This window comes from Vulpes lagopus, chromosome 3 (assembly GCF_018345385.1).
Source record: "Vulpes lagopus strain Blue_001 chromosome 3, ASM1834538v1, whole genome shotgun sequence".
Classification (NCBI taxonomy): Eukaryota; Metazoa; Chordata; class Mammalia; order Carnivora; family Canidae; genus Vulpes; species Vulpes lagopus.
The window spans coordinates 103,753,073-103,778,890 of NC_054826.1; the positions used below are offsets into that span (position 1 = coordinate 103,753,073).

The window sequence follows — 25,818 nt, forward strand, 5'->3', positions numbered from 1 at the left end:
GGCAGGGACTGCCAGGCCCCTCCAATCCCACAACACTTCAGGCTCATACAAGCCCTGGCTGGTAAATGTGGTGTGCCCGTCCTGTGCTCTGCTGCTTCCCAGACGAAGAGTCAGGCTCCCGGAGACAGAAGTGGAGCAGCAGAAGCTTCATGAGGCACCAATGGGAAGCAGAGGTTCAGGTTACATTGACTCATTCAACCCTCTTTTGAGAATGAAGTTAAATATTCAGAGGACCACGTGACAGTGGCTAAAGTGACAATTCTCATAGACTTTAAACATGTAGGACTCCAAGGAAAAGTCTAGAGGGATTTTTCTCACCAGGTGAAATGAGCATGGAAAACAAAAACAGCGATTTTTTTTTTTTGCACTGATGGGACTGTGCTCAGCTGAAAATGCATGACCTTACACAGGGCTGGAGGCCTCCCTCCTTACCAGGTCAGCCTCGTGGGCAAGCAGCAGGCGGGTGTGCTGAGCCCTGAGGGCTGCCATGGTTGGGGCAGGGGGTACAGGCACCAGATTCAAGGCCGCTATCTACGTTAAAGAGAGGAGAAAGACAGTGTTTTCATACAGGTTTGCTTTTATTTCCACACTCAGCCCGTTGAGAGAACCTGGCACAACCTGAATGGCACCAGGACACTGTGGAGCGCTGCCTCCCTGTTGCGTCCTGCACGCAGCCACACTGGCCCAGGCACATGGGACAGACAAGTCCTTGAGGGGAGACGGCTTGGCTGTGCACCTCAGGAGGCCGAGGGGCCACTGTGGCCGTGCACGAGAGTGGGATTAACAAATGCTGGTGGCGTGATTTTAAAAACCTCAAACAAGAAAAAACTTAAAGTAGTGCCTTCCATCCTCCCCTGCGGTGGAGACCAGGGGTTAAAGGCACAGTAATGTGTGGAAGATGGGGGAGTCCGGGAGCACAGTCTAGAGCAAGAAAAAGCACAGGTGAGAATTCAGGCATTGTGCAGACTTCTCGCAGGACAACCTGGTTCCAGCACAAGACGTGGGGACACTGCAAAAAGGGAGCAAGTGTTCAGTCTCTGCTCCATGCCTTGACAACAGGAGACAGGTTAGCAACAACGACCGCCGATGATGCCCCCAGACCATCTCAGAAGGCAAAAGAAAACTGCAAGCTCTGCTTCAACCTGATGCCCAAGGTGAATAGGAGCAGACGCCCCGGGGGAGCAGCCTCAACAGCAGATAGTTTATCTGAGGAGCTGTCATGCTCACCCGCTGGCCAACCTGGGCATGATGGCTCTTGGTCCTCCTCGAGTGCTTACTGAGAAGCGTGAGTGCCCAGCCTTGCCGGACTGGCTTCTGAAGGCTCTCGTCTCTGCTGGGCACACCAAGGCCCTCTCACAGCCAAATGCCCAGAGACAGTTCGCAGCCAGCCTCCGTCCTCCCCCCAGCCCTGTGTCTTAGCCACACTCAAACCCCACTTGAAAGGTGCCTTGCTACTTTTGGAGAAAAGCTCCAGCTCTGACAGCCTGGGTATGCACTGGACCCTCTGTGACTCCCACACAAGAGTCATATGGACCCCAATGCCATGAATCTGGGGGTTTCCTCACTCAAGGGACAACACAACAGGGGAGAGAGAATACCCACTAGGGTACTGCTCATCCCTGTCTGAAGAGGCCTTACCCCTGTGCTTAGGTCACTCCTGATTTCCCAGGGGGATAATCTCCTCAGTGACGAAGAACTCGATGGTCTCCTCTTCCCAGTCCTCCACGTTGCTGTCCAGCTCGTCGGTGTCCACGCCTGCAAGTAGGGGAGGAGGTAATGGGGTGTGTGCACACACATGCATACCCACCCACCCTTGTCAGCTGAAAGCCCAGAGTGATCACAGTAAGGTGCCCTGTGGGCGTGAACCTGCAACCATGGGAAACTCTGTTCTCTGACAATTTAAGGGTCTTTATGACACTTAACTGGAAAACTCAAATAACAGGGGAGAAACACATTTTCACAGAGACATATTCTAATATGCACATCCTCAGCTAACAGTTACCTCCTCGCAATTCCAGACGTTCACTCTTCTGCTCCATGTAGAGCTCCTGGGCCATTTTCCGGTATTTTCGGAAATCTTCCATCATGGTGCGTCTCCTCTCCACCAGTTCCTGAGCACAGAGTTGGGGAAAGTCATGGGGATGACAGGCCCCTCTCCACCACAGGGAGGGCCATGGCCAACAGTAATGCCTGCTGCAGTGGCTGTCGTGAGGACTCCTCTATTCACAGAGGCTTTCGGGTCAGGACTGGAAGAACGTGCTCTCTTCCATCCCCTCAGCTCAGGACCAATCCCTCCCGCATCTGGATGGCCAGCCACCCAGAGGTGCAGTAGGGTCCCACCAGTCTGTGTGCATGGCAGGAACACAGCAAGCACCTGCGGCAGATGAGCAACCCCCACGCAGACACTGCCATCCCCTCAGGCCTGATGCTGGCCCTTCCCTCAGTTGTGGGAGGAGGCTAACCTTTGAGGCTTTGGATTGGCTCAGACGATCCTTCTGTTCAAAGATCTTGGAGTATTTCTTCAGATCCTTTTTAATTTGCTGAAACAAAAACAAAGATGAGCCACCCAGAATTTAAACATTCAAAGCAAGAACCACAAACAAGAAGTTCCACATTCCCTTGACCTCAAGGGACCCTAGACCTTTATCTGATCCTGGCTCAGGAGCGTGGGGGGCCGAGGTCTCCACAGGAGCTGGCAAAAGCGGTCCTTGTTGTTCTTCTGCAGGAGGCGTCCTTGGAAAGTCCACAGCCAGTAAGCGTTGTCCACCTGCAAGAGGGCAGAGGCCCAAGCACTACTCAGTGCCCTGAGTCATGGCAAGATGCAAGGCTCCAGGCACCTGTACCCTCACAGCACCAACCAAAACAAGCATCTCCTCCCGGTAGTCTGACGGCCAACACCTGACAGTGCTGTAGGTATCTGGCAGAGAGCCAAATACAAATCTCTGCTTCCCAAATCTGCATGCAGCAGGGGGAATGTAGTCCTTAAACCCAACAGGAAGACACAGTGCACCGTGCATGTAGCAGCAAGGACGAGCTCCCATAGCACGGGCTCTTTACTGGCCTGCGACCGGGAGCTCAAGCCAGAACATACGCTAACCATGCCACGTAACACACCGTTTAGCTCAACTGACATCTTTTCCATGGTGACACTTTCCCAAAGAAGCAGGATCTGAATTTACATGCTGGTGTGATCCTGTTGCAGACCAGCACTTTAAGAGCGTGTGGCATCTGACAGAGCTCAACATTCTAAGAGATTTCAGCAATAGGCAGCACCCAAACACGTGCAGATGTGCTCGGGAACAGTCAGTGTGCTATTGCCAACATACAGATCATTCAAGATGCTGTGTTCAGTGGGGTTTGCTGAGCCTGAGCTGCTCTACATTCCTACGTCCTTACACAGAACTGCCTAAGCTTGAGCTCTCGGGTGCACAAGCTGGTTCAGGATCAGCTCAGGATCTTGATCAGCGAGAAACAGTCACTAAACGTAAAAGAGGATTGGCAGAACAGTGGGCGAGGGAGCACCGCTGCAGACACACCAGCACATGCACACAGAGAACGGGCTTTGTACACACGCTCTCGCGCTTATAGAACATGGCAATTCTTAAGTTTTTCAGATATGGACATTTGAGATTAAAGAAACATATATACACAGGTGTTCACAGCCTTTCAGGAGCCCCCAGACCTGAAGGTAGTGGCCCTCCTCTGGTGGCTATGTGCTGTTCAGTCACCCAGCAAAGCAAACTGAACAAGGACCACATGCCAGGCAGAGCCACAGAAAAGGCCCCTGGCCACACAATGCTGTGTCCTGGCAGCAAAAACAAGAAAGGAAGGGGTAATAAGTACTGGGAAAATGCAGAGTGGGCAGGCTGAGTGGTGTCCCGTGGCAGAAGCACCATGCGCACAGGAACTACATTCCAAGCAGAGGAGATATACAGAGGCCATGTGTGGTCAGGCCACACAAGCGGATGCAGCCAGAGAGAGCCTACTGAGCCGGGCACCAGATAAAGGGGGTCCAAATCGCAACCTTCTTGAGGATGAAATAGAGTGTGGATGGCAAAGCACATCCTCCTTCTGCCTCCGAGCCAGAGAGGCCAGTGAGGGAGTGAGTGCTCAATGGTGGGTGGGGGAGAAACTATACCATGAAGAGCTCCCAGGCCCCGGCACAGAGGAAAGGGGCCTGGGCACAGGCTGCCGTTGGCCTAAGACATGCTCAGACTTAGTAAAGAGATATCAAATAATGCCAACCAAGTCACGAAGAACTGGCTGCCTCATGTGTGCTGCTGAAGGGCTTTCTAATATTTTATTTATTCATGGGGGGGGGGGGGGCAGAGACACAGGCAGAGGGAGAAGCAGGCTCCATGTGGGGAGCCCGACGTGGGAGTCGATCCCAGGACTCCAGGATCCAGGATCAGGATCACTTCACCCCTGGGCTGAAGGTGGTGCTAAACCGCTGTGCCACCCAAGAAATCCCCTCAAGGGCTTTTTGAGGCAGCTGAGCAGGGCAGCAAAGAACACCTAACAGATCACCAGCAGTGCCCACCCCAAGGAGACCCTGAAGAAGAGGTGACACCAGGCCTGTCACAGCCAAGTCTCACACTGCACCCAGGCTACACAGGACCCCATACCTTATGGCTCCACCAGGACACAGAGGTGACAACGTAGCGTCCAGTAGGGTCCCACTCCACATCAGAGGCCATGTAGTGCTCTGCAATGTTCATGACTGTACAGTCCGAGGTGTCAACAAAAGCCAAGGCACCATTCATACTGGGGAGACAGAGCATGGTCAGCATGCACAAAGAACCCCATCTATGCACACACCATCATGGTATCCTGCTACTTCAAGGCTCTAGGGTGGACTTGGGAGCCTTGGGCATTCCTTGCCTGCTAACTCATCATTAAGGAGGAAGTGATCCGGGACCCCTCTCTCTCCTAAGATTGTTGGGAATGGAGACATGGAAAGGGTACGTGGTAGAACCATGAGTGTATGGAGTAGTTTTCATTGCAATTACCTGAGGCCAAACCTCTAAAACACAGTAAGTATCACCCATAAAGTCAAGAAAGCGAACCATTGTGTGTTCTGTTAACAAACAGGCAGACACAGGATCTTCATACCCCACACGCTGCTGAGATGGCAGGTGAGCAAGGAGCACAGGAGGGTGAGGGGTAAGCACTGCCACAACTCATGGTCACACCGCACAGAGACTGGCTCATAGCCATCTGCTTAAACAGCCTTCCCACAAGAGAACCAGAGTCACTGCCCTCCAGAAAAAGGTCTTGCTCAACCATGAGGAAACCACAACATTCACACGTCTTCAGGGCACAGACTGAAAACACTTGCAAAGGACGGCTTACATTGACCTGGTTTTGGCCCAAATCTGAGCAAGATGGAAACACTATAAACTCCCATCCAAAAAACACCTGGGTCGGTCCTTCCATGCAAGAACACTCAGTGTGGAGGAACCTCCGTGACTCGCGGGGCCCCAGACAGGGTCTGCGCAGTGGCCCAAAGAGCGTTGCTGACAATGAGCAGATGGCACCAGGAAGCAGAAACCCACCTCCTTAGGCCAGCCAACACGACAAACTGTCCCTGGGGGCTCCAGAAGATGGTATTTGCCTGCTGCTTATCAAACATTTCTGAAAACAAAGAGAATGTCCGTTAAGTCTTTATAAAGTGCTGAAGCCGGGGTGCGGCTAAGACACTGCCCTGTGTGTGTCTACATGCGTGCGCCAGACCCACCTGCTGCCTGTGAAAACAACTGTGGAAAACCCATGGTCTGAGTACATGTTAAGTTGTGAACTACGCTTCAAGAAAAATGAGAGAGCAGGAAATTCTTTCAAACTATGCTACCATTTATAGCAACATTTCATGTTCAAAACCATCTGTTTCCCAGGGAAGCTCGACAGAAGTCACTGTAAACAGTCACGAGATCTCTATGTGAGGGCAAGTAACCCACAACCCCAAGTACAGAGACATGAGACCCAAAACCCCCCCAAGATCTATTCTTCCAGTGACTCAAACACCTTTTTCAAACTCTGGAGTCCTAAACGTTTGAAAACCATCTCTCCCTCTGTCCTATGAGGACCCTGAGGAGCCCCCCTGGAGAGTGGACACTTAACGCTTAGGCTTAAGTCCACAGGTCTCCACTTGAGGACACAAAGTAAACCCCCTAGCATGATATGGGCCTGCAGAGGATCTGTGGATGGGCCGAGGGGGACAGAGAGCTGTGGAAAGGTGGCAGGCAGGATTCTGAGACTACATTGAAGGAGAGAGAAAATTTTAATATGTCCCTGAATCACCACAGACGTGTTAGCAGCACACATGTGGTCATCCCTTCAAGGCGGATGACACAGAGCAATCAGGGGTAGAAGGCACTTCTACACTGTTTACAAAACTGCTTTCTAATCAGAGACCAGTATGGTGGCCTATTATGGCCCCTCTTTCCTCTTAAGTCACAGGGAATGGATACTGCAGTTTTGTGACAGCCAGCCTGGCTCCCACAAACACCGCTGAGCTCCTGGCATTCCCTCAAGATAAGATCAGCACCCAAGCTGTCAGGTACAGGGACACACTTGCCATCCTTCCCACAAGGAAGCCATGCACAAAGGGCCCAAGGTGGCACAACCGTGTCCATCACCTCAGTCCCCACATGACAGAAATGTTATGGCTCAGTGAGGACCTATTTCATGCTGTGCTCTGTGGGAAGGACCCAGGATGCCCTGGAAGAGCCACTGTGGGCAGGAATTCAGTGCTCACAAGCCCTGCCCCGCTAGGGGAGGCCAAGGAACAAGGGGAGCCCCCCTTGCAGGCAGAGTAGAGCACAGTGGGGACGTAGGGTCCCCAGCCCAGAGACGATAACTGTGGCTGCGAGAGGGCAAGTGCCTCCTCTCAGAAACCTCCTGTGAAGGGCCCAGCAGCAGCTCCCCAAGATCACTGCCGGGGTGGCCACCATGAGGAAAGCCAGAGCTCAGGGGCCCTCTTGGCTGTCCCGAGACCCTATCCATCCGTTGTCTCGTGCGCCCCTCAACAGGGTGAAGCTACTTACTGATAAGCTCAATCTTCCCGTTGTTCTTCACGTGGTAGAAGGAAACGGATATCCGAGGAGCCTCCCCATGCAACACGGCAAACTTACTCCCGTTCGGCTCCCAAGCGAAGGCTATGATGGTTTCTGTAATTACCAGATAGATAGTAAGCCTGTCTGGTTGTTTAACAAAGTTAACTATTGTCCCTGATCAAACATTCCTGCATAGCCTTCACTACTCAACCAGAGGAACGCCCCAAATTCTTAAGTTCATTAAGACAACACAGTGGGCCAAGGAACAAAGGTGCAGGGACTTGCGTGAGACCACCCGGGCCCAACAGGAACACAGCTGCAGGGTGCCCCGCTTGTTGGTGCTCGCCACTGTGCTCAGTATAGGGCTCCTCAGCCCCCCAGCAGCTAGCAGGATAGGGGGCCAGGCTTGACCGTCGCTCAGTCTCTTCTCCCCCTCCCCGTTGTCCTCCTCTCCCTTGCAAACCAGAATACACAACTAAAACACAAAACACAACCAATGACACAGACTCCACTTCCCACCTAGCAGCAGCAGCACAGCACCCTATCAGTTTTCAGAGGCCCAGAATAAAGCTCTCGTCAACCGAGAACTTGTCACAGGAAAAGCCCTTCTGTGGCTGGCCGCTGAAAGCGTCCTGAAAACCCATTCCCCGCACACGATCTTAGTGGGAAACTGGCCAGGACCACTGCTCCTCTGCAAGGCAGGTCGGGTGAGGGTATGAAGGGGGTATGGGCCATGTCACATGGCGGCCAAAAGGGCCAGAGGGAAACTTGAACCAAGAGAGGGGTGTTTAGGCCTGGGAGGCAGATGGCGCACATGGTCGGCCACAGCCACCCGCTCAGGCAAGGAGCACAGAGCGCCCCAGCTGCACCCCAGGACCACCAACCACAAGGGACCCCATGGGACTTGCCTTTCATTTCCACCACGTCGACTGGTACCTGTTTTTCCCTCATTCGGAAAATTTCAAAATTTGTAACAACGCCCTGTTCAGGAGAGAAAATGAGGGAATGAAATGGTGGAAACTGAAAGCATGAAGGAACTGTCCCATGAAAACAATATAACAGGATGAAAAACATTTACATGACTGGTAAAGATGTGCAAACATCTACGTGATGGAAATCAACCCAGCAGGATCAAGCAAGCACCCTGCACCACCAGAGACACCCACAGGTGCAGTCCTTGCAGGGTCCCCTTCCAGCCTGCCCGCCACACTAACAGAGAGGCTCAGGCTCTGCCCTGCAGCTTGTCTACAAAACTGGTGCCCTCAAGATGCCTGGGTGGCTCAGTGGCTGAGCATCTGCCTTTGGCTCAGGGTGTGATCCCGGGGACTGGAGATCAAGTCCCACATTGGGCTCCCTATAAGAAGCCTGCTTCTCCCTCTGCCTATTTTATGAATAAATAAATAAAATCTTTAAAAAAAGAAAAAACAAAACTGTGGTGCCCTCGAGAACAAGATAGGGGGGAAATAATTTCAAAACAGCAGATGCCCTGCAGTGGCTCTTCCAAACACTGGTGTTTAATAAAAACCAAGATTCGAGACACCTGGGTAGCTCAGCAGTTGAGCATCTGCCTTTGGCTCAAGATGTGATCCTGGGGTCTGGGATCAAGTCCCACATCAGGCTCCTTGTGGGGAGCCTGCTTCTCCCTCTGCCTGGGTCTCTGCCACTCGGTCACTCTCATGAATAAATAAAATCTTAAGAAAAAAAAAAGAAAAAAAAAGAAACCAGGATGCTGCATCATCTCAGACAGCCCAAAGGTGAAAATGACGTGCAGGTCCACCCACAAGCGAGTACACTCAGGCTGGGGCAGCCACCCAGCAGAGTGCTGCTCAGCCCTGATGTGGAATGAGGTGCAGACACCTGCCATAGCCTGGATGAGCCCGAAAATGTGCTCAGTGAGGGAAGCCAGCCACCAAAAGCCACACACTATGCCTACATTCCCACCAAATCTCCCAGACAAACCCACACAGAAAGAAGGCAGAGTAGTGGGTGTTAGGAGCCAAGGGGAGTGTGGTGCTGGGGAGCTGATGGGTGTGGAGAAAAGTTTCTCTTTTCGGGTGATAAAAACGCTCTAGAATGAAGACTGTGCAGAGGACCGCTCAGGTCAGTGAAAGTATCATAAACCCATGTGGACAGGTGACCCACCCCTCGACCTGAAGGTGACAAGAGCTCCAGGTAGGACAGGCCAGCTAACTGTCTTCAGTAACCAGCCGGTCTCCAGGTGACCCAGAAACTCAAACAATTAATCCGTTAACACTTTTCAAGCAGGAGACCAGCATGGAGCTGGAAGGAGTGGCATCCACTCACCTGGGTCCCCTTGGGAGTCCTATCCACTTTAACACACAAGTAATCTCCATTTTTCTGCCAATGTAGCTTGCAGTCCACGACATTGAACAAATTCCGAACCCTGATTTCTTGTCTAGTAGGGAGCTGCATCAGGGTCACCCTGGCCGGGATATCTTTGTCCTCAGGCACCCAAAAAGCTATGATGTTACCACCAGGAGACCAAGAGAAGTCCCTGCAGAACAAAGGAAATAGTGTTAGCAAGGATGGACTGAGATGCTGACAGAAAGCACAGCGAGGAACAAGCTCATCGGCTGGAAACAAGCTCTATGCTGGCTCTTTGCCACCACACAGCCAACAGCCAGCCTTCCTGGAGAGCTCTGCCCATCTGGACCCCCACACCACCCAGGGCATCAGTATGCCCACTCTGCCAGCGAAGAGAGAGAGTGGGGCTCCCCACTGCCCCAAGCAAACACCCCTGAAGCCCTACCAGGCTCCCAGCTGCCACACTGGCAGCTGTGGGGTGAACAGACTGAACTGAGGCTGCTGGACTCCAATGGATGCCTGGCACTCACTATGGCACTAAGGGAAAACCATAGCTCGGGGGTGCGAGCGGATCTGGAAGTAGGAGGACACTGCCCTCTGCCATGCAGCTGCCTAGAAGCTAGGTGCCCTCGTGGACCATCCATGAGCTCACACATGCAACAACTACCTCTACTGTGACGCTGACTGAGAGCCAAGTTCTGCTTTAGTTTGTATCACAAGCCACCATCGTACCAAAAAACATCAACACAAAAGGAGTCGGAACCACTGGTGTCCCTGCACTACTGGCACTTCTCTGCAGACAAGCCATCCTCAGTGTTCATGTAAGCAAGTGTGCCTGCCTTGGGCCATCACACCACCCCGTGGCCAGCAGAGTATACATGAAACCTTTCCTCTAAGGGGAGACCTTCCTCCTCCCCCATGCCTCCCCCCTGCCTCGCCCTCCCCAAGGAGAGCAGCCATGGCTCAGGTCCCAAGGCAAGAAGAGGAAACAAGGCAGAGCCAAAAGCTTGTGGCTTCACCAAGGACCTACATGCAGGATGGGCAACTGTGGGCCATGAGGTCGGCAAAGTCACGGAGCCCAACAAGCAGGCCCATGGCTACAGTGCCACTCCTGAGGCCAAAGCACCTGTATGGTGTTTGCTTCAGTGGACTAAGAGCAAAGCACTAAGGGAGGGAACACTTAGTGCCTACTGCCCACCTATAAGAACATTCACTTACTTTATGCCAGAGATCTTCAAGCTTTTCTTGTCCAAAAGGCCCATAGACTACAGAAAAACAAGGGTTACAACTGAGTTAAATCATGCCATCTCCATAACACATGTGAATTTTCACAAAAGGGAAAGAGGCAGCTCTGGAATGAGCCCACCAAGTAAACCTAGCAGGGGCACACAGCAAGGAAACAACTCATCCATGGCAGCAGAACACCCGTCTCCCCCTATCCCAGACCGCCGGCAGCACAAGTGGGGGCCACTTTAGAGGACAGAACCCAGGGAGCAGCCACGGGAGAGGGGAGCTGAGCTTCTCTCGTGCTGCACACAGAAAGCTGCTCTTCTCTTCTCTTCCCTTTGCCCATGAAACAAGGGAAGCACTGCATCTCCCGCAGCTCCCACCAGGCCAGGCCACCACTCAAGAAACCATGTCACTTACGGGAGTTTCATAGATGCTAAGAGTGTCGAGGGTCATTCTGGCAAAAAATTTACCATCATGGCTCCATCTGAAGAGAAGAAAAGTGCCAGGCACTGTCATGGAAAGAAAAGGCTGTGACAGGCGCACCGTGGGCTGTCGCTTGTTTGTTTACTCACTTAAAGATAGGCCAATGGGCTGAGCTCTCGCAGTGAAAACCCCTCTTCTTCTGCCCGGTCAAGATGTCCCAAATGATGATGGCCTGAGGGTCATCCTGAGTGTCCATCAGGGGGCTGAATGTCACCAGATATCTGTAATAAAAGAGATGCTGTCTACAATCCTGTCCACTGCCCCACTTCTCTTCCCCAAGTGTCCCACTGGGTGCAAATAAGGTGAGCAGCACCTGCACCCACCATGCCTCCGCTCTGGACAGCAAAAGGCCCTGGTAAGGCTGCCAGAATAAGCAGCCGCCTCTGTCTCCAAATCCCAGCTGCCGGGCAATGCTCTCCCACTAGAACCCGCTCCGACCACAGAGCAGACCATCCCCAAGGCACACAGTCACTCCAAGGGTCCCCTTAAAGTGTTTCTCCACAAAATCAGGACCACAAAAGACCCAAGAGATTCCAAACCGAAGTCTGTTTATGAGCTCTAAAAGGCGTGGCATACAAATTCTACTTGATTTTCATCAACCTTTACTTAGGATAAGAAGAGAAACAGAACAGCTACATGTGTTTCAAAACCCCACATACATCCAGCACAACTTCTGTGTCTCAGGCTTCTTAGTCACCCGACACTAGCTTGTCTACACCCAGGGCACACGTTCACGTTGCTTACACGCAATGCCACCACCTAAACCAGGTGCTCTCTCAGAACAGGAGGCAGGAAAGGTAGAAACAAACTCGAGAAAAAACAGCGAATGGCCTTGTCCGGGTGCCCACCGGGAGCCTCCTGTTCCTTTTCTCATCCTAACGATAAGGCCTGTATCACCTCCCTGCACAAGTTTTAGGAAGCTCCCTATATAGACCTACCCCGGACACCTACATAGAAGTGAGATAAACATGCTGAACTACGGTTTTTTAATGGAAACGCCTTGATTTGGTAATTAACTGAAAAATAAACTTTTCACACTAATTGTAGGACCAAAGCACACACTTGCTCCCAACACAATGTTTCCCGTGTGAGGCACCTTGTAGAATCCCTGGGATGTGACAATGAGGAAGACGGTCCAGGTGCGGTCCTTCAGTGGACAGAGCTCTATATACACAAGTTACAGCCGCAGACATACATCTGGGATACAGGTGGACCAATGCCTGCCAGACCGGGGCTCCTCCCCACACACCATCTGAGCCAGAGCTCAGGAGTCTCCTATGGATCTGGTTCTAGCAAGTTGCTGCAGGGAGCAGCTCAAGTATTGGGAGCCAAGTGCTTGTGAATTCTTGAGTCTGCCAAGAACAACACATGCCAGAAAAACTAAAGTTTTTTTTATTAAAACTTCTATCAAAAGTTCTTTAGTTTTACCAAAACTCTTGAACGTCCATCATGTAAAACTCACTTTTTTTTTTTTTTTAAAGATTTTATTTATTCATTCATGAAAGACACAGGAAGAGGCAGAGACAGAGGCAGAGGGAGAAGCAGGCTCCATGCAGGGAGCCTGACATGGGACTTGATCCCAGGTCTCCGGGATCAGACCCCGGGGTGAAGGTGGCGCTAAACCGCTGAGCCACCCGGGCTGCCCAAAACTCATGGTTTATGGGAAAACACAAGGAGGGAGGGAACCAGTTCTGTGATGCCCTGAGGAAGGACTGGGCACACCCCCTGGGCCCCATCTTCCTCACAAGCCACCATGAAACACAACACAGGAAGGGCAGGCAGCAAAGGGTGACAGGCAGATCTGGGTTTGAACAACTAGCCACAAATGACAGTGACCAGGGGACAGTCGGGGAACCAGAGTGCACGTGGACATTAGATGATGCTGAGGGAGCCAGTCAGGGCTGCTGAGTGGGGGCAAAGAACTGTCACACACAGAATACACACCCACACCTGCAGCGATGCCTACCTTCCTAGATACTTGTCACATATGCAAAACTCCCAGAATAGTTTTGAAATAAACATGGCAAAATAAAAAATCGTCAGAGCAAGATATTTAGGATGTAGTTACTAAAGTCCCCTAATTTTTAAGGTGTCAGAAAAACTTTATAAAAATTTTATACCAAAAAATTTTATACCAGAAAAGTTTTATACTCAAAAGCAGGCGTGCCTGGGTGGCTCAGTTGGTTAAGTGTCTGCCTCCAGCCTAGGTCATGATCTCAGGGTCCTGCGATCAAGCTCCACATTGGGCTCCCTGCTCAGCAGGGAGTGTGCTTTTCTTTTTCACTCTGCCCCTCCCCCCAACCCATGTGAGCATGGTTTCTCTCTCTCAAATAAATAAATAAAAGACCCTTAAAAAAATACATAAAAACGAAACTCAAAAGTAGAGCAGGTACAGGTAAGCCACGTTTCAGGAGCCCAGAGATACCAGGGCCAGGGCCTGAGTTCATGATGAACTCACAACATATGGCAGAAGGCTGAATTGCTCCGGACGGGAGGGGACCTGACAGGGAAGGCTCAGCGACAGCCCAGATCAGGGGGCACAAAGCAGCAGTCGGGGAGGGCGTTCGGACTAAAGCCATAAGCAGATAGGACAAAAAACACTGCCTGGCCATGGGAATGTTCCTTCCCAGCTCCTGGTGTTGCACCTGCTCCCACAAACCTCTGCTCCATTACACATGAGGAAATGCCACTCACAATGAGATTATAGGCACAATACACAACCCTGGACTAGATCTAGAACTGAAGGGGCAGATGTTTTACAAAGGATATTACTGGATCAAGGGAAATATGGGAACAGGATAGCACATAAGTAAAAAGTAGTAGATCGATGTTCAATCTCCTTAAGTCTGACCGGCACCAGGGACAGGTTAAGGGTTTTCCCTGCCACTAGAAATGCATACGGTGGGTGAGGGGTGGGAGACACAGGGACATGATGCTTCCGCTCACTCCCAATGGCTTAGGAGAAAATCCTGTGTGTCTACGTGGAGAAACAATAAAGCAAACCCCATGATGTGCTAACCAAGGAACACTGGTAAAGAGCTCCTTTTACTCTTGCTGCAATCCTTCAACTAAGTTTGAAATTACTACAAGATACAAGGTTTACAATCAGGTGCAGGGCGCAGCACAAAGGAAGAGAATGGGCTCCACCCGCCTTTCCTAACCGCTTACCTTTCACAAGGTGAGAAGTCAATGAGCTGAACCCCTTGATGGCTGAATCTCTGGATTTGTTTGAATTTCTCTCCCCCCCAGAGAGCAATGCCTCGCTGATGGAAAGTGGCCAGGTAAGTGCCCTTAGGAGACCAGCGCACGTATGTCTCTGTCCATCTCTGCGGGAAAGGTCAGAGCTGGTGTTAACAGGACCACAAAAAGCCAGCACAAAGACTCCTTCTGTAAAGAACCGACTCCTCAGACTCCGAAATGGAAATTACAAAAAGCCTCTTCATGTCTCGTGGCTTATTTTAAAGCCAAAAGAACGAACAATGTTAATGTTGCTCTCAGAAATGTGATCGGAAAGATATGACACTTCCCCTGCCCTGGTACCCAGGTTCCCAGTTACAGAAACACAGAGTAAATAATCCCCACATGGCAGCAAGTACCCACCGCCCTCTCTTCGATAGAAACAGGGTCCTTCACATCGTTCCAGAATATTGAAGTACGGTCCCCACTCTCAAATATGACACTGTACTGATCTCTGCATTCTGCCTCTTCGAGCCAGTAACGTAAATTCCCCTGGAAAAAGAACCAAAGGCAAGGGACAGAGTATGTCTCATCACCGTTCACCCGAGAAGCCATATTCCTGCCTGATGCCCCTGGAGACCTGACCGACTCAGGTCAGCAGCTGCCAATGCCTGAGGCGCTCACCCCCGCAAGCCACGGGGCTACCTAGCCTTTCTTTCAAGCACGTATAGACTCCATCAACGTACCAAGTCTTTGAAAGGTTGTTTCTCTGGAATATCCCACTCATCACTGATGGTCATATACCTAGAATAAAGAAAACGCTAATGTGAAACATGCGCACAACTACAAGGGGTGGTAGCAACACTGGGAGTTCTGAGCCACAGGCAGTGTGGGGTGGCCCCTTGCCCACTGGGGTAGTGGTGGGAATAATGGGCGAGGGATCCTTGTGGCGAGGGTGCTACTGGTCAGGATTGCCAGGGGAGGGGATGGAAAACATTCCCACAGTGGTCTGCCTGGGGACAGGGCTACCAGGAAGGCGCCCCACACGGCCCCAGAGGTGCTAAGCCTCTCATGTCCGGTGAAGATCCGGATCATAAACAGGCCAGAACTTACTTGTCAAAGTCTGTGAACAGGTTGACTCTGAACGTGTGCTGCTTGTCCAGCTTGTAGCCATCAGCATTTTTCACAGCATCCAAGGCGTGGGCAGGAGATGCGTATTCCAGGAACGTATACCTGAATCAAGACACCATTTTACGCAACTTCAGACTCTAAGACTGGGCAGGCCGTGCTCAACACACCAAGACCCGTCCACGTTACTGTAAGCACCATCAAGGCCAGTGACCCATCTACCACATCCCCAAGAGTCAACTCACGAGAGCACAGGGCTTCCCTAAACAGAAACGAAATCCTAACAGAAGATCCAAAGTCCTTCAGGCCACAATCACAAGTTACACAAGTTAATTAAAATGTTTACCATGTAACAGTTTCACAGATGTACACCTGTCAAATTTATGAGATTATACACTTTAAGACTAAGCAATTGTATTATACAGCAACTTTCAAATAAAGCTATTAAAAATCTTGAGACCATGCACAGTCTAATATTGTGTATTAAGAGCAAAATTATAAGGGGCAACTCTCTCAGGTCTCCTCATTCTTCAGAAGCCTTGTATTATCAGCTTACTATTGCTCAATAAACTCTGCTTTGCTACAAATAAAAATAAATTTTACAAACTTTAAAAGAATAAAAGCAAAATTATGGGGCTCCTGGGTGACATAGTTAAGTGTCAATCTTTGTTTCAGCTCAGGTCCTGATCTCAGGGTCATGAGATCAAGCTCTGTGTCGGGCTCCACGCACTCAGCAGTCTGCTTGGGACTCTTTCTCCTCCCTCTGCCCCTCCCCACCAAATAAATAAATGAATTCCTCATGGAAAGTAAAATTCTAAAGGCTTTCAGTGAGTGCTTCATAACAAAACATACAAGACAAGCAACTGCTGGTCAAAAAGAGATTATCCTTCCTACAATGTAGGAAGGATAACAATGTATCCTGCAATGTATCCTTCCTACATTGTTTCTGAAATAAAAAACGCAAGGAGCATAACCTGTATTTGGCAGTTTAAAAAAGAAAAAAGATTTTCTTTAAATCTATCTCAGGTAGTTCCAAAATCTGAATTTAAAAAGCCTAATAAGTTTTATCATCTTCTCATTCCTGCCTTGTACTCTGAGGCCAGTGTCACATGAAATTCTAATGGAAAAAAAAAAAAAAAAAAGAAAAAGAAATTCTAATGGAGAATTCTGACAAGCTTGTAGAGCAGCAAACAGAACTCTTGTTCTGTGGGCTGAGTGAAAACAGCTGAGAATCACCCAAACATAATTTGACATTGTCTACTTGGACTACAGATGAGCATTTTAAGCAAGCCAATTCCATTCCAAGTGTATAGCAAGGAAAGGCTCACACCTCTTCTAAAGGGGATGGGTCCACGACTGTCCCTAACTGCAAAATGCTAAATGTCAACTGACAGAACTGCTGATTATACAACAGAATAGAATAGCACAGCCCTGAAAATGAATACAGAACCTCACATTAAATTTAAAAAGCGAATTCTAGGACTCGTACCTCATGCTACCATTTTTAATAGTTGCACCATTTTAGGTTAACAGTAGAAAAAAAGTTGCTAATTAAGCAGTGACACACAGCTTTCACCTAGACTGTAAGAAATATCCCCATTTCAGAGATACGAATGAGGAGGAAAAAGAATCATCTTAGAATCAATAAAATACCATATGTAAAATTTTCCTGAAATTTTGTCAGCTTCCAATCTGTTGGTCCCCTTTATTCAGGATGTATCTTGTATCAGTTACTACTCTGATGGCAGAAGATTTAAATTCCAAACTCTGATTTCTTAAGAATTTAGCAGCCAACCCACAATACCCAAATTCAGAATCACCTACATCTCCTCCTGCCTGTGGAGCTCTCAGCTGAGGGAGGCAGAATGAACAGAGGCAGATGTGCCAGGTGAGGGTGCACCGTGTGTGTGTGTGTGTGTGTGTGTGTGTGTGTGTGTCCACAGGGACCCCAGTGCCACCTGGTTGCCACCACAAGGTGTCAGGGACCAATACCACTCACCCTTTTGTCTTTCCATCCTCCTCTGGATAAAAATCATTTGTGATTTTCCCAAACTTGGAAAAGATCTTATGGATGACATTTTTGAGCTTCTCCAGGCGGTCGGGCCCCACCTGAGGAACATTGTCGACTACAATCACCGAGTCGATCCCGTCGGCCTCCTGGGGCCGGTCCTTGAGAATGTCTCCCAGCAGTTCTGTACAGGTGAAAGATTTGACAGATCACTTTTTTTCGTCCAAGCAAAACATTAATTCGGTTAGCACTCTAAACAAATTCCGAAGAAGTAAAAAATGAATAAGCACTTTCACTATGAACAAAAGATCATGGCCCTGAATTGACTCAAAATTTAAACTTGAAAAAGTTAGGAAGATTTTAACTCTTCATGCTCCCTTTGTCCATCAATATGTCCATTCATTCCTGAAAATAATGGAAGATTTTAAATGATTTTTTTCTTTTTATGCAGAATGCCAACAAAGAGAACAGCTTTTCTCAGGGAAAGCAGGGGGTGCGGGGCTTTCTGACCCACCCTGAATGCAAACCCACCAGCAGGCACTTTCTTCCCATTCAGGTTAAGACAAAACAAACAACTCTATGTAAAATAGCCTCAGCCTAGTAAGAAGAGGAGATTAGAGAATCCACAGGTTCCTGAGAGCAAATGGCAAAGGGACCTGGGATCCCTGGGATTCCATGAGATGCCTCAGGATGCTGGAGAGGCACCAGCCATTCGGATAGTAAATCCACAAATGCTTAGGACTGCTCGGGACGCATTAAGCAGTACATGTTAACCACTATTTTAATAACTACATTCAAAAATTGAAAACATAAACAACAAAACCCCAAACTAAAAACGTATTGTTCACATCACCTACTTTAAAAATTAAAATTTTAGGGATACCTGAATGGCTCAGCGGTTTAGTGCCTGCCTTCGGCCCAAGACATGGTCCTGAACTTCTGGGATCGAGTCCCACATCAGGCTCCCTGCATGGAGCCTGCTTCTCTCTGCCTATGTCTCTGCCTCTCATGAATAAATAAATAAAATCTTAAAAAAAAAAAATTAAAATTTCAGTATTCAACATCTTAAGTACTCAAACATCTTAGATTTCCTTCATTTCCATAAGATGAATGGCTAGGTAAGAAAAAGAAAACAAGTGTGGAAGGACCAGGAAAAGCAGCTCTTGGGGAGCAGATCACAGGTGTGGGAATGGACGTGGTACAGCCTGTCCAGAAGATTCAATGCCACCTGGGCGCTGCCTACTGCTGTCTACCTCAGGCCTGCTGCTGGAGATGGACATTCAGAGGTCAAATGAGTTACCAGAGAACTTTTATCTTTTAATATAAATTCTGCACAAATCCTTAACCTAATTAGTTGCTAGTCTAGAAAGCTATAAAGTTACAAAGAGCACTGGCTGCATTAGGAGCTCAAACAGATCAAAGATGCTGTCAGAGCCACTGACAGATGAAGCTACATCAGTACATACAGCCCAAAGGAGAAACAGCTGAGGAATGTGGTGGCTTTTACTTGTGTAGCTGCAGGTCCTAGAACCCAATTATTACTCCAAGTTCTGAATTCTATTCAAGAATTTCAACATGTTATCCAGGATACGTGCCCATAACTATTCCTTCCTATATGTCATTCTAAGTTAATATGTACTTTCTCTACTTTTGTACTGGAAAGTTTCCATACAAAAAAGGTTAAAAAAATTTTTCAAAGTTGAAAAAAGTCTTTTAATTTCAAGAAGCAAGCTATTACAAACTATCTCATTAATTCCAACACGTTCATGAATATTAAAAGCATTACTGTAAAAAAAAAAAAAAGCAATTGCCTCTCAAATTCCAAAGAGGCTAAAATTGAGAGCAAAGAGAAAAAAAAGAAGAGGCTATAACTAGAGTCACAGCGATAAGAGACATCTTCACCACTGAGGCTAGAGTCAGCTCCTTGGGTCGTTTTTAAAGTTCACTTACCATACAATTACATGGCCTGTTTAGCCTGATCTGAATTTACAAGGTTTACAATAATAAGCTCAGCTTTTATATAAACTGTGGACTCCTTCTCACAATCTGTAAGTGTCTTGTTTATGAGAATGTGCCCATGTACAGTATGGGAGTAAGAGCAGCAACCGCAAAATGGAGAGAGACATCCTTCATCGTCACCAGCCCATGTATCTGGTCACTCCTGCCCAATGGATTCCCAACCTGCCTCCAAGAGAAACAAAGAAGCAATTCTCAAAACTAAATGCCAAATGTAAAGATAAATAATATTTGATAGGTCCCAAAAGAAAATATCTTGAGATAAAAACTTTATCTTGGGTGCCTGGGTGGCTGAGCCATTTAAGCATCTGCCTTCAGCTCAAGTCATGATCTCAAGGACCTGGGATCCGGCCCTGCATAGGGCTCCCTGCTCAACAGGGAGGTGGGCGTGGGGGTGGGGGTGGGGGTGGTGTGGTGTTGGTTGTATCTGCTTCTCCCTGCTTGCTCACACCCTCTCAAATAAATAACAAAATCTTAAAAAAAAAAAAAAACCTTTGTCATGTACTTGTTTGGCTGAGCATCAAAGGCAGCTGAAAATTTAAACAGATGACCTTGGGAACAACACAACTGAGTTACAGTATAGCATCTCAGAATTAGGAGTCAGGATGATCTCACTGGAGTTTGCTGGCACCTCAAGAGGACTCTTCATGAGACCCAGTCTGCTTTCAAAAGAACCCATCCATACCTTCTGCATCTCACTCTGACCCCACAGGGCAGTTCTCATTAAACACAAAACATACTTGGGATCCTGACCACAACCAGTTGGCCATGTGCCCAGTGTTAGTTCCCCAAGACCAGGAGCCTCTCAGGTCACTCTGACCAAAGCAACAGGATCCCAACACCCTCCTGGTGGTCACCTGGCCTGGCTGGTTGTGCCCACATAAGTGTCCTGACAACTGTCACACAGCCCAGTTCTAGAAATAATTCATGTGGCAGAAAACTTGTGCTCAAACAATTGCTCTTAAAAAAAACCAACTATAGGGGCAGCCCCGGTGGCTCAGTGGTTTAGTGCCTGCCTTCGGCCCGGGGCATAATCCCGGAGTCCCAGGATCGAGTCCCACATCAGGCTCCCTGCATGAAGCCTGCTTCTCCCTCTGCCTGTGTCTCTGCCTCTCTCTGTCTCTGAGTAAATAAATAAAATCTTTAGGGATCCCTGGGTGGCGCAGCGGTTTGGCGCCTGCCTTTGGCCCAGGGCGCGATCCTGGAGACCCGGGATTGAATCCCCACGTCGGGCTCCCGGTGTATGGAGTCTGCTTCTCCCTTGCCTGTGTCTCTGCCTCTCTCTCTCTCTCTCTCTGTATGACTATCATAAATAAATTAAAAAAAAATTTTTTTTTAAATCTTTAAAAAAAAAAAAAAGAAAGAAAACTACAGAGCAAACACTCAGGGGCTCAAAACGGACTTTCAACCGAAATCTTCGATTTTAAAATAGAAGAAAAACTGTAGTAAAAATGACTGTGGGTGCCAGCAACACTGTCTCCTAGTAAATTCTTATATCTACCCCAGCAGGAGCAGCACATCTTCTCACAGGAAGGGGACCGCAGCTAGACCATTGGCCCAAAGATCTCCTGGCTCTGCAGCCTTTCCTGCTGTTCAAGCTATGCTGTCTCTTAGGACAGGGACAATAACGTGTAGCTCTTTAATACTACGTCTAAATTAAAAGTAAACAATGCTGTCAGCTCCCTAAGTTTTCTTTCTCATTTTACTTGACATTCTTTGATTGCGACAGTCTCAGGGTTATCGGATACATCTCAAAAAAAAAAAAAAAAAAGAAAAAAGAAAAAAGAATATCCTAACATGACATCTTCTTTTCTTGGCACAGCCTTAGCCAGGTCACTGACATCGCATCCTTGCTACTTTACTATTATGCAAAGGAATCTGCTGTTGTGCTTGAAAGAGTTCAAATGGCTAAAAACAAAACATAAACAGTAACAAATGAGATTAACCACCTACAGAAGTCATTGAGGGGACCAAAGTTCTCAGGCCAGCAGCGGACGGACACCTGTAAACTGAATCAAGGTTTAAAAAAAAAAAAAAAAGTGCAAAGCAAGCTACAGGGAATGCCACTGGATCCCGGGGGGACCAACTTCCAACAGCGGGATGGGGGTGTGCGCACAGCCTGAGAGGGGCCCTAGCAGGGGCGCGGTCCACGGAAGGAGCTGGAGGCAGAGGCCTCCGTGGAGCGGAGCTCAAGGACCCCGGCTCGGCCAGCGCCTGTTGGAAGGGACAGCAGCGCATCGACCCCACGGCGCGTCCACGCGGCATCGCCTGCGGGTCCCCCTGGGCGCCGGCCTGCAGACGAGGCTGCCACCCGAGGCCGTGCGGCTTGTGGAGGCCCCGCTTTGCTCGCCCTCCAGTCCCTGGCCCCAGGGCTCGCGGGGGCTCCCAGGTGGCCGGCCCTCCCCGCCCCCCCCCCCCGCCTTGTTTTGGAGAAAACAGACGAAGAGAGGCAGGCGCGCCCAGAAGGCCATCCCCACGGCGGGACAAGTGCGGCGCGGGGACGCCCTCCGCCCCCAGCCCCCAGCCCCCAGCCCCGCGCCGCCTCACCTTCCTCGCTCACGTCGTCCACGAAGTCCTCGGGGTCGCTGAAGGAGGGCTCGTCCGCGCCGCCGTCCTCCCCGCCCGCCCCCTCGGACCGGGCCTCGGCCGCCGCGTCCCCGGCCTGCTCCGCCGGGGCCTCGCCCGCAGCCGGGGCGGGGGCTGGGGGCTCCTCGGGCGGCGGCGAGGGCGCGCCCGGGGCGGAGGCCGCCCTCTCCTCCGCGGCGGCCGCGGGCTCAGCCGGCTCGTCGGGCTCCGGCCCGGCCTCGTCGTCCTCGCCGCTCGCCGCCTCCTGCGCGCCGGGCCCCGGGGGCCGCGGCGGCTCCTCCCCCGGCGGCGGCTCAGCGGCCGGCTGCTGCTGCACGGGCTCGGCCCGCTGCTCGGCCGCCTCGGGCGCCGCCACGTTCTCCGCGTCCTGCATGGGCCCGCCGCTGCCTCCTCGCCCGTCCGCGCCGCGCTTCCGACTCTCCCAGGCCGCCCCGCGCGCCTGCCGCCGGGCCATGTGCGTGCGGCGGGCCGGCCCACGCGGCTCGGGGAGGGGGCGCGCCCACGCCCCGATGCTCCCAGAGCGCCTCGGCGGGCCCGGGGCCCGAAGGCGTGCCCACCGCCGACCGCCGCAGCGCGCCCAGGACGAGCGCGAGCTCAGCGCCCGGAACCACCCGGCTGGGCTCGATCCGCACACGCCCCGCAGCCAGAGCCCCCCCCCGGCCGCGGCCACCGGATGGTTCAGCCCAACATGGCAGCCAGCTCCGGCCTCCTCCCGGCGGGCACCGCGCCGAGGGACCAAACCATTGGGTGACGCCGAGGGAGGCACGAGGACGCGGCTCAGGAGCTTTAACTGCACGAACGCAGAACTCCAAAGTATGTACTTGAAAAAGATGCAAGCTCGACGAACGCCCTTGACTGTGACATCTGAGCCTTTCGTCAGACACGTAAGTTTCTCTTATAGGGGTAAGTTCCCCCTCTCCGTGTCGGCTTTTAGGCTCGTCCACTGACTGGGCAAAGGATGGACGATTCCAAAATGTAAAAGCAAACTCGTGGCGACTCAGAGCTGGCCCGCACTACTGGAAAGATGACTGCCTAGCGCGTTATCAAAATGAAGCAGAGTGGCTTGGCTCACTTATGCCCGAGAGCACGGCGGCGACGGTAATCCCGCCCCCCCCATGCCGACGGGCACCGTGGTTCGGCCTGCGAAGGCCTCCGCCCTCAGACGCGGGGGCGCGGGGTGTCACGTGCGCAGGCGGGGCGGGGCCTGCCGCTGTGGGGCGGGGCCTGCCGCCGCGGGGCGGGGCCTACCGGTTCTGGTCCATTGCGGAGGGAGGGGGCGCTCCGCGCGGGTGTCCTGGGAGGTCCTAGAAAGACCGCGGTGGGGGCGGCGGGGGTCGATGTGTCCCGGGGTCCCTCCACTGCGCAGGGAAAGCGGCCAGAGCTACCTGGAATGGCAGGTGTACTTTCCCTCCGTTGGGAGCACACGTGGCTGGTTTTACACAGAGGGTCCTGGGGTTGCCTGACGCTGGCTTCGGGTCCTCGCCCTCCTGCCCCTGGCCGCAGGGCCTCTCTGCCTCAGTTTCCCCGTCTGCGCAGGCAGGCTGGTTTCCGCCAGAGGTCAGAGTTCGCCCACTTCCTGGCTGCACCTGCAGTTATCAACCGTCACTGGGTCTGCAAGCCCTTGCCTTGCAGAAAGGGCTGAAGATGGCAGACCCACCCGCACAGAGCAAGTATTTCGCGGAGAAGCTTGTAAACAACTGACCTGAACCTGGCAGCTGGAGGGGCTGTAGAGAAGGCTCTGAGGTGTGCATGGGGGCCATGGAGGGCTGGCTGCTCCTTACTGCTTCCCCATCCGAGGTGGGGCTGGAACTCATGACCCCAAGATCAAGAGTCCCATGTTCTTCAGACTGAGCCAAGCTGGCGCCCCAGCTTTGTCATGCCCTTCAACCCTGGTCGTGTGAATGTCCTCCAATGCACAACCACCTATGTATGCTTTTAGAAGACATCTCTCGTGTTGTAGAGAGCGCCCCCCAGACTGTCCACCATCCACCACCCCAGAGGCCCGTCCTGACCCTGTTAGGGGTCTGAGCAGAGTGGACTCTGTTGGGGGGTGCGGCGGTGAGCAAGGAATGCCTGATTCTGGCCATCCTAGAATTACAGTGTTAACGGACACAATGCTCAGGAATCAAAGTGTCCCAGAAGTGGCCACAAGTGTTCTTATGTGACAGGTTCATAAATGCCAAGCTAAAACCCGGTCCCCTGCAGTGCAGGTGCACTTTGTCACCCTGAAGAATAGGACATGGCGCAAGTGACACTGTGCCCCCTCCAAATCTAGATCCTAAATATGATAAAGGCTGTCACTTCTCTCAGGTCACTGGCTTGGAAAGAAGCTAGCCACCGTGTGCTCAGGACACTCAAGCAGTCTGTGGCAGGGCTCCAGTCAGGAGGCGCTGACCTCCCCAGCTGATGTCACCGGGTAGTCAGACAGGAAAAGTGGACGTGGACCCCAGCCCCTGTCCACGTCCTGGGAGGCCTCAAGAACTGCTCGCACCTTGACCTTGGACATCCAGGCTCCAGAACTGTGAGACCTAGATTTCTGCTGTTCAAACACCTGCTCCTGGGTATTCTGTGATGGCAGCCCTAGCAGACAAGCACGATTCGCAAATACGTTAGGTACCCAGAGAAAAAGCTAGAAGGAGACGTGTGACCTGAAAACAGGCTCTGATGAGATAAGTCGGTTGAAGATGTTGATCAAAGAAAAGTGATCACCATAGAATGGTGGTGGCAGGTTTGTCACTGTTCCCTGTAAAGTTCTTTCAACTTTTCTTTTTTTTCTTTTCTTTCAACTTTTCTATGTGTTTGTAAATTTTATAGTAAACAGTTGGGGAGAACTGAGGAGCCAGCTTCAAGTGTTCCCCCCTCTGGGACCATTCTAGCTTCTAAAGAATAAAAAAAAGCCATGTATGATCTCAGGTGAATATCATAGAGCATCCTGTCATTATTCTGAAAATAAATGAAAGACTCAAGCAAAAAGTAATTAGTCTTGCCTTTATTTTGTCTTATTACAAGGTATGATAGTTGACTCTATCAAGAATTTTAGCTAATAAAAGAAATAATTTTAGCTAATAAGGGACATCTGGGTGGCTCAGCAGTTGAACGTGTCTGTCTTTGGCTCAGGGCGTGATTCCAGGGTCCTGGGATCGAGTCCCACATTGGGATCCCCACAAGGAGCCTGCTTCTCCCTCTCCCTGTGTCCCTGCCTCTCTCTCTGTGTATCTTTCATGAATAAATAAAATTTAAAAATTAAAAAAAAAGAATTTTAGCTAAAAAATGCAAAAGGATCAGTAAAACTAAAGAAGCAACCTTTTATGACCCTTATAAAATAACAATGTTTGCTGGGAGAGAGTAGGCAGTCTGTCCTGGGAGGGACCAGGGTCCAAATTTCAACAGCCGGTCTGAAGGCTATAATTCTCCCTCCACACACTACTTTAGTTATATCCCACATTATTACGTTGTATTTTCTGTTGAAAACGGTTTCTAATTTCTATTATGATTTCTTCTCAGACCCACGGTTTATTTGGAAAAGTGTCACTGATTTCCAGGTATTTGAGGATTTTCCAGGTATGTTTCCAGAATCAGTTTCTCGTGTAATTACATGGTGGCCAGACACCATACTTTGTACAATGTCAATCCTTTTTGAAATGTTAGGTTTGGGGGAGCCTGGGTGGCTCAGTTGAGGAAGCATCCTGTTTCTCCCTCTGCCCCTTCCCCTCCCCATGATCACTCCCTCATGCAGGCATGTGCACGCGCGCTCTCTCTCTCTCTCTCTCTCTCTCAAATAAATAAAATCTTAAAAAAGAAATGGGAGATTTG

The 25,818-nt window shown here is 50.6% G+C and overlaps 1 protein-coding gene across 1 annotated transcript; it reads right to left on the reverse strand.

Annotated features, from left to right (window-relative positions):
• Positions 1–559: 559 nt before the first annotated feature.
• Positions 560–22,591, reverse strand: EIF3B (eukaryotic translation initiation factor 3 subunit B). Its single transcript, XM_041749813.1, has 19 exons — positions 21,967–22,591; positions 17,395–17,587; positions 15,381–15,500; positions 15,014–15,071; positions 14,691–14,819; positions 14,259–14,416; positions 11,180–11,311; positions 11,025–11,091; positions 10,596–10,642; positions 9,357–9,567; positions 7,961–8,033; positions 7,044–7,166; positions 5,556–5,634; positions 4,626–4,764; positions 2,642–2,767; positions 2,463–2,540; positions 2,003–2,111; positions 1,639–1,755; positions 560–1,009 (listed from the first exon to the last, which is right to left on the reverse strand). Exons 1-18 carry the CDS (start codon positions 22,457–22,459, stop codon positions 1,652–1,654), a joined length of 2,439 nt encoding a protein of 812 aa, XP_041605747.1. The 5' UTR covers positions 22,460–22,591; the 3' UTR covers positions 560–1,009; positions 1,639–1,651.
• Positions 22,592–25,818: the final 3,227 nt, after the last annotated feature.

Coding starts and splice junctions, on each gene's coding strand:
- EIF3B (XM_041749813.1), bottom strand. CDS start 22,459: ATGGCCCGGCGGCAGGCGCGCGGGGCGGCCTGGGAGAGTCGGAAGCGC. Junction 15,501..17,394: donor GAGGATGGAAAGACAAAAGG/GTGAGTGGTATT, acceptor GTCTTGATTCAG/GTATACGTTCCTGGAATACG. Junction 1,756..2,002: donor ACGTCTGGAATTGCGAGGAG/GTAACTGTTAGC, acceptor CCCTACTTGCAG/GCGTGGACACCGACGAGCTG.